We start from the raw sequence: 8,508 nt of genomic DNA, 5'->3' as shown, positions 1-8,508 counted from the left end.
AGTTTATCATGACGGCTTATTTATAACTTTTTGACGAAGTTTTTTCTTCTTTTTTTAAGAAATTGTAACAATAATCTTTTTTGTACGAAAAAAAAAATGCCGCAATTCCATTGTCTGTTTTGAGTTTAAATTTTTTTATTAAATAACAAAACACGTATTGATTCTTCTTTTTTATTGATCTTATTTGCGGTTTTTATGGTTTTTAATTTATTGGGGCATGAGTAGTTTAAATTAACAAAAAAAAAATCGAAAAAATATAATATTATAAAACTTTAACTGAAGGCAATAACAAAAAAATCAATTCATTTTTTTTAAGCGATCATAAAGCAGATCATTAAATTCTTTTTTTGCAATCTTACGTTAACACTTCAAGTGATCAATATTGGAGTAGAAATGACGACAAAAAGTTATCATTAAATTGCAAAGAAAAAAAATCAATACAAATAGATTGGAAATGAAAGGCCTGATGGGTTTTGCTTGGCAGGGAATCCTTTATAATTAATTATCATTTTACAGAAATTATTAATAAATTTCTGGGTCAAGATTATTTATTTTTAAAAGGCTTTCTGTTGAGTTTTTTCTAAGGAATTTTAAATGATTCATATAAGACTAGACCTTTTTATGAGATAAAAATTAAACCACCCACATGGTAGCTTTAAGAAATATATAAATTTTGTTTTAAATAATGAAAATTGCTCTTCAGCAACAATGTTTTTTAATTCTTTATAGAAAGCAACAATGTTTAGCAACATTTTTCTAAGCAAAAAACTCTTTCAAATTTAAGTTAAATGATCAATTATTCAAAAATGTTTAATAAAACTTAACTTTTTTGTATAAACTAGTAATTTTTCTAATCAGCAACATGTTTAGCAACATTTGTCTTAAGCAACATATATCCCAACAAAACACAAATTAACAGAAAATCTTTTAAAATCCAAGAGGTCTTAATAAAAATTTATAAATCTTGTTTTAAACAATGAAAATTATAGTTAAGCAACAAAGTTTTTTGATTTTTTAAAGAGAGCAACAATGTTTAGCAATATTTTTCTAAGCAAAAAACTCTTTCAAATTTAAGTTAAATGATCAATTATTCAAAAATGATTAATAAAACTTAACTTTTTTGTATAAACTAGTAATTTTTCTAATCAGCAACATGTTTAGCAACATTTGTCTTAAACAACATATTTTCCAACAAAACACAATTTAACAGAAAATCTTTTAAAATCCAAGAGGTCTTAATAAAAATGTATAAATCTTGTTTTAAACAATGAAAATTATAGTTAAGCAATAATGTTTTTTGATTTTTTAAAGAGAGCAACAATGTTTAGCAACATTTTTCTAAGTAAAAAACACTTTCAAATTTAAGTTAAAAGATCAATTATTTCAAAAATGATTAATAAAACTTAACTTTTTGTATAAACTAGTAATTTTTCTAATCAGCAACATGTTTAGCAACATTTGTTTAAAGCAACATATTTGCCAACAAAAAACACAATATAACAGAAAATCTTTTAAAATCTAAAATTTACAAATATTTAAGAGATTTTGCTTTGAAATCTCTAACAAATTAAGAAAATTTACCAAGATTTCAATATAAGCAACATGTTTAGCAACATTTTAAGCAAAGCAACAAGTATAGAAACAAAAATTTGTTAAAATATGTATTTTAGCAAAAAAAAAAAACATATAAAATTTAAAGAAAATATGTGGAATTTTTTTAAAAAGTTTTGTCAAACTTTTTAAAAAAAAGTTTTGGAATATTTTAAAAAAAAAAAATATTTTGAAAATTTAAAAAAATTAAAGAAATTAATAAAAAAAATTTTAGAAAAACTAAAAATTTATAAAAAAATATGCGGCTTAATTAAATAAAAACACATCGCGGAAAACCTTTAAACAACCTAAAAAGTGTTAAAAAATCATAAAAACTAGCAATAAAACTTTAACCTTTAACCTCCACAAAATGGCTGCCACTTTACAACAACATTGTGCCTCTAATAGTAATACAACTACACGCAACAACAACAACAACACTGCCTCCAGTCCAAATCCACAATTAAAACGTTTAGTCTATTCCAAATATCGTGAATTATTAGGTTCCTATAATGATCAGGCCAATGCCTATATCGAGACATTGCCCTCCTATATGGTGCATAAAGATAAAGGCTTCAATTTGGAATTGAAAAGTCCGGAAATAGTTATAGATTCCTTAAAACAACAACAAAATGGTTTAACAAATAATCACCATGAAATGTAAGTGCGCAAAATATTTGAAAAAATATTATTTTTTAAATAAATAACAAAAAGAATTTGTTTAAATGAAAACAAAATATTTTAAATTATTATTAAGATAAGCAAAGAATTTTGTTGTGTGTTTAGCGCAAAAGATAATCGTTTAAACAATTAAATAATAAAAAAGTAAAAACATGTTTAAATCTTTTAATAAAAAATTAAATTTGTTGTTGATGGAAGTGCAAGTTAGATAAATTTCTACAGAGAAAATAATTCAGAAAAGATAAGGAATAAACTTAATAAAGTAATTATTTAAATAGCAATTAAAAGAAATGTTTTTATAAAAAAATTTTGGTAATTTACCCTAGAGTTTTTTAATAAGAAAATATTTTAAATAATTTTTAATTTTCTCAAAAATCATGATTGTTTATTTAACAAATGCAAATTTAATGAAAAATTATTTAAATAATTACTAATTTTCTGCTTTAACGAAGTTTTTTTTCAACAAGCAACTTGTTGAGCAACATTTTGCAGAAGCAACATGTTTATCTAAAATACTGATTACTAGACTAGACTATAGACTAGACTATAGACTAGACTATAGACTAGACTATAGACTAGACTATAGACTAGACTATAGACTAGACTATAGACTAGACTATAGACTAGACTATAGACTAGACTATAGACTAGACTATAGACTAGACTATAGACTAGACTATAGACTAGACTATAGACTAGACTATAGACTAGACTATAGACTAGACTATAGAATAGACTATAGACTAGACTATAGACTAGACTATAGACTAGACTATAGACTAGACTATAGACTAGACTATAGACTAGACTATAGACTAGACTATAGACTACACTATAGACTAGACTATAGACTAGACTATAGACTAGACTATAGACTAGACTATAGACTAGACTATAGACTAGACTATAGACTACACTATAGACTAGACTATAGACTAGACTATAGACTAGACTATAGACTAGACTATAGACTAGACTATAGACTAGACTATAGACTACACTATAGACTAGACTATAGACTAGACTATAGACTAGACTATAGACTAGAATATAGACTAGACTATAGACTACACTATAGACTAGACTATAGACTAGACTATAGACTAGACTATAGACTAGAATATAGACTAGACTATAGACTAGACTATAGACTAGACTATAGACTAGACTATAGACTAGACTATATAGAATAGAATATATAGAATAAACTAGACTATAGACTAGACTAGACTATAGACTAGACTAGACTAGACTAGACTATAGACTAGACTATAGACTAGACTAGACTAGACTAGACTAGACTAGACTAGACTATAGACTATAGACTATAGACTATAGACTATAGACTATAGATTATAGACTATAGACTAGACTAGACTAGACTATAGGCTTGACTAGACTATAGACTATAGACTAGACTATAGACTAGACTATAGACTAGACTATAGACTAGACTATAGACTAGACTATAGACTAGACTATAGACTAGACTATAGACTAGACTATAGACTAGACTATACACTAGACTATAGACTAGACTATAGACTAGACTATAGACTAGACTATAGACTAGACTATAGACTAGACTATAGACTAGACTATAGACTAGACTATAGACTAGACTATAGACTAGACTATATACTAGACTAGACTGTAGACTAGACTATATAGACTAGACTATAGACTAGACTAGACTAGACTATAGACTAGACTATAGACTAGACTATAGACTAGACTATAGACTAGACTATAGACTAGACTATAGACTAGACTATAGACTAGACTATAGACTAGACTATAGACTAGACTATAGACTAGACTATAGACTAGACTATAGACTAGACTATAGACTAGACTATAGACTAGACTATAGACTAGACTATAGACTAGACTATAGACTAGACTATAGACTAGACTATAGACTAGACTATAGACTAGACTATAGACTAGACTATAGACTAGACTATAGACTAGACTATAGACTAGACTATAGACTAGACTATAGACTAGACTATAGACTAGACTATAGACTACTAGACTACTAGACTAGACTATAGACTAGACTATAGACTAGACTATAGACTAGCTTATAGACTAGACTATAGACTAGACTATAGACTAGACTATAGACTAGACTATAGACTAGACTATAGACTAGACTATAGACTAGACTAGACTATAGACTAGACTATACACTAGACTATACACTAGACTATAGACTAGACTATAGACCAAGACTATAGACTAAGACTATAGACTAGCCTATAGACTAGACTATAGACTAGACTATAGACTAGACTATAGATTAGACTATAGACTAGACTATAGACTAGACTATAGACTATACTATACACTAGACTATACACTAGACTATAGACTAGACTATACAGTAGACTACAGACTAGACTATAGAATAGACTATAGACTAGACTATAGACTAGACTATAGACTAGACTATAGACTAGACTATAGACTAGACTATAGACTAGACTATAGACTAGACTATAGACTAGACTATAGACTAGCCTATAGACTAAACTATAGACTAAACTATAGACTAGACTATAGACTAGACTATAGACTAGACTATAGACTAATGTTTAAGAAACAACTTCCATTTTTTGGACAGAAGTCATTTGGCAACATATTTAGTAACATATTGGGATAAGCAACATGTTGAGCAACATGGGAAAGAATAAAATATGTTTTAAATTTATATTGAAATCCTAAAAAAATGCTTTTTAAAAGAAAAATGTAACAAAAACGATTCAAGTATTGGTATAAAAATTGCAGCAACATGTTGAGCAACATTTGTTCAAGAAAAATGTTTGTAGTATGTTAAAAACACATTTTTCCTTTGCAACTTGAGCAGAAAAAGAGGGGAGTAAAATAAACCAACTTATTTCAAAAGTATTTATTTAAAATGTTTCAAAATTTCTATACAAAAGCTTTGGAAAGTGTTAAAAGTAGCACATTATGAAAACACTTGATATCACCACTTCAATATTTGTATATGGTAAATGTTAAATAATCACTATTATTTATTTATTAAAAATTGAAAAGTGTTTTTAAATGAAATTAAAATAATACATTTCAAAAAATTTACATAAATCATCAACGAAATCAAAAAAGCCTAAAGGCAAAAATCTTTTAAATTATGCAAAATAAAAATAAGAAACAATTAATAATAAGAAAACATTAAACATTTTGCAAAAGAGCAAAAAACAAAATTGACAGATTATTGTTAATTTAATTGAGATATCAAAAAAATTAAATTTTTTGCTATTTTTTGTTAATTTAGAATTTTTGTTTATTTTTCTTTGGTTCTTCTATATTTTTAAAATATTTATATTATTTTTTTTTAATTTATGATTCATTTTTTTCGCCTGTTTAAATGATGCCAAATCTAATAAATCTTTTAAAATGTTGTTTAAAAAAATGGGCAAAAAACATGGAACTTTCATTATTAAACACTAAACATTATTTTTAATGACCACATAAACCATTAAAAAACATAGTTTTTTTTTTACTTAATTTCTAAACAATTCAACATATACTTTTTAACTAATTTGTAGCGCGATTATGAATCATATTTAGTTAAATATTTAAAAAAATGTTTAGTTTTAATGTAAATATTTCGCAAAAAAAAATTGCAAATTATATAAATTTTAATGGAAAAAATTTAATTAAAAAAATGAACTTTCATTTTTAATTAGAGATTGGAATAGATATAAACATTTAGCTTAGCAGATGAAAAAAATTAGATTAATATAAAATTGCCTTAAAAGGTGAAAATATTTTAATTGAATTCTGAAAAAGAGTATTTTGCATTCAAATGTATAAAACAAAACAACAGTGATTCTACACTGTATTTAACAGAACTCAAGACTGGACTATAGACTATATTGTAGAATACAGGCTAGGCTATAGACTAACCTACTGTGTATACTACAGCTTATAAGCTAAACCATAGACTAGTCTAGTCTATAGTGTAGTCTATAGTCTAGTCTATAGTCTAGTCTATAGTCTAGTCTATAGTCTAGTCTATAGTCTAGTCTATAGTCTAGTCTATAGTCTAGTCTATAGTCTAGTCTATAGTCTAGTCTATAGTCTAGTCTATAGTCTAGTCTATAGTCTAGTCTATAGTCTAGTCTATAGTCTAGTCTATAGTCTAGTCTATAGTCTAGTCTATAGTCTAGTCTATAGTCTAGTCTATAGTCTAGTCTATAGTCTAGTCTATAGTCTAGTCTATAGTCTAGTCTATAGTCTAGTCTATAGTCTAGTCTATAGTCTAGTCTATAGTCTAGTCTATAGTCTAGTCTATAGTCTAGTCTATAGTCTAGTCTATAGTCTAGTCTATAGTCTAGTCTATAGTCTAGTCTATAGTCTAGTCTATAGTCTAGTCTATAGTCTAGTCTATAGTCTAGTCTATAGTAGTCTAGTCTATAGTCTAGTCTATAGTCTAGTCTATAGTCTAGTCTATAGTCTAGTCTATAGTCTAGTCTCATAGTCTAGTCTATAGTCTAGTCTATGTCTAGTCTATAGTCTAGTCTATAGTCTAGTCTATTAGTCTATAGTCTAGTCCTATAGTCTAGTCTATAGTTAGTCTATAGTCTAGTCTATAGTCAGTCTATAGTCTAGTCTATAGTCAGTCTATAGTCTAATTCTATAGTCTAGTCTATATCTAACTAGATTCTAGTCTAGCCTCTATTATAGTTTGTAGTCTAGTTTTGTTTTATGCTAAAATCTGTACAAAATTTCCTTTAAAATTAAAATTTTATTTTATTGTGGTGGTAATAAAATGCAATTTTCTCTATGACTAAGAAATCTAATTAAATAAATTTCTTTCAACAACAAATATTCAAAAACAAATTTTATTAAAGAAAAATAAATGCGCAAAAAGCTAATTTTGGAATGTGAATAGAGAACACAACGGAAATTATTAAAATTTCACAGCCAAAACAAATATCAGAAATAAATTTTATTAATAACTAACAAAAAGGCGGCAAATATTGCAGCAAACAAATATTCAATTGAAAATTAAATAGAAATTATGAAAATTATTTTTATAATCAAAGCTGAGAAAAAGAGTGTAAGAGGAAAGAATTGAGTTATAAAAGAAAATTTTCAGATATTTTGGCAACAATGTGAAAATGAAAAAATTACATTTTATGCTAAAAATAAAGTGTAAAAATTACAAAAATATGAATCATTAAAATTATAGAAAAAAAGTTATGTATTGCAATGATAATTTAATAATATGGTACAGATTATAGTGTTTATAGTTCTCCAGCTTATAATCCACTATGTATAGGGTCGGTTCTCATATTAAAAATTTCTTTGTCAGAAAGTTTAAAGGAATCGAAAAGCTTATTCATGCTTTTGAAATGTTTTGCAAGAAATATTTAATTTTATTTTATCAACATTATGTCATCATGTGTATTTTTTTCGCATTTTCATGTAAAAACATTGAAAGTGCAAAAAAAAAATATATAAAATTTTTTAAATTTAATTTAATGACACACAGGCGGCGGCCAGTCACTCACTCTTTTTCTCATACAAAAAAACACTATTGTATGTGAACCATTGAAAAAAATTGCCCTTGATCTTGAACAGAAAATAAAGAAAAAAAATTTATAAAAAAAATTGTAATATTTTTCTTTTTAAAATACCAAACAATGGGCTGGTAAAAAAAGAATTGAGTGAAAAAAAGAAATCCAAAGTGTGGGTTTGTTTAAAAATTTTCTTGAAATGTAGCTTAAGTCGAGATTGCATTAGTTGTGTGTAGATTAAAGACAGATAGAAAAAACGCCAACATGTGGTGTCTTGAGTTAAGCCAACACAAAGAATAAGAATATTAAAGTTTAAAAGAAACTAAAAGTGGTTTAAGGAAATTATTGAAAAAATAAAAATAATAAGAACTTAAGTAGAGTAGTGTTATAAAAATAGAATTAAAGCTGTGGCGATAATATTCTTTGAGATTATGGGAGTGTGGACTTATAAGGTATGGTTTTAGCACATGATTTGAAATATTAACTGGGAGTTAATGGTTTTATATTATTATAAAAATAATATTTTAATTATAAAATTTTGTCTCTAATTAATTTAGTGTTGTAAATAGCAACATGTTGTTTTACATTTCGGACTAAGCTACATGTTGAGCAACTTTTGTGAACAACATGTTAAAAAGCAGAATATATTTTAATCTAGACTATAATCTTGACTAGAGACTAGACT

At 26.2% G+C, this 8,508-nt stretch overlaps 1 protein-coding gene across 1 annotated transcript in view; it reads left to right on the top strand.

The window, feature by feature from the left end:
- Positions 1-1,825: 1,825 nt before the first annotated feature.
- Positions 1,826-8,508, top strand: part of LOC119604996 (protein piccolo) — a 33,110-nt gene continuing 26,427 nt past the window's right edge. The window contains exon 1 of the mRNA XM_037957940.1: positions 1,826-2,250. Within this exon, the coding sequence (XP_037813868.1) occupies positions 1,961-2,250 (290 nt within the window). The 5' untranslated portion in view covers positions 1,826-1,960. The remainder of the gene's footprint in view (positions 2,251-8,508) is intronic.

This window comes from Lucilia sericata, unplaced genomic scaffold (assembly GCF_015586225.1).
Source record: "Lucilia sericata isolate MDLA Ls3-8-SP2 unplaced genomic scaffold, ASM1558622v1 Contig000450F_arrow, whole genome shotgun sequence".
In the NCBI taxonomy this organism is placed as follows: domain Eukaryota; kingdom Metazoa; phylum Arthropoda; class Insecta; order Diptera; family Calliphoridae; genus Lucilia; species Lucilia sericata.
This window is presented reverse-complemented; position numbering and strand designations above follow the sequence as displayed.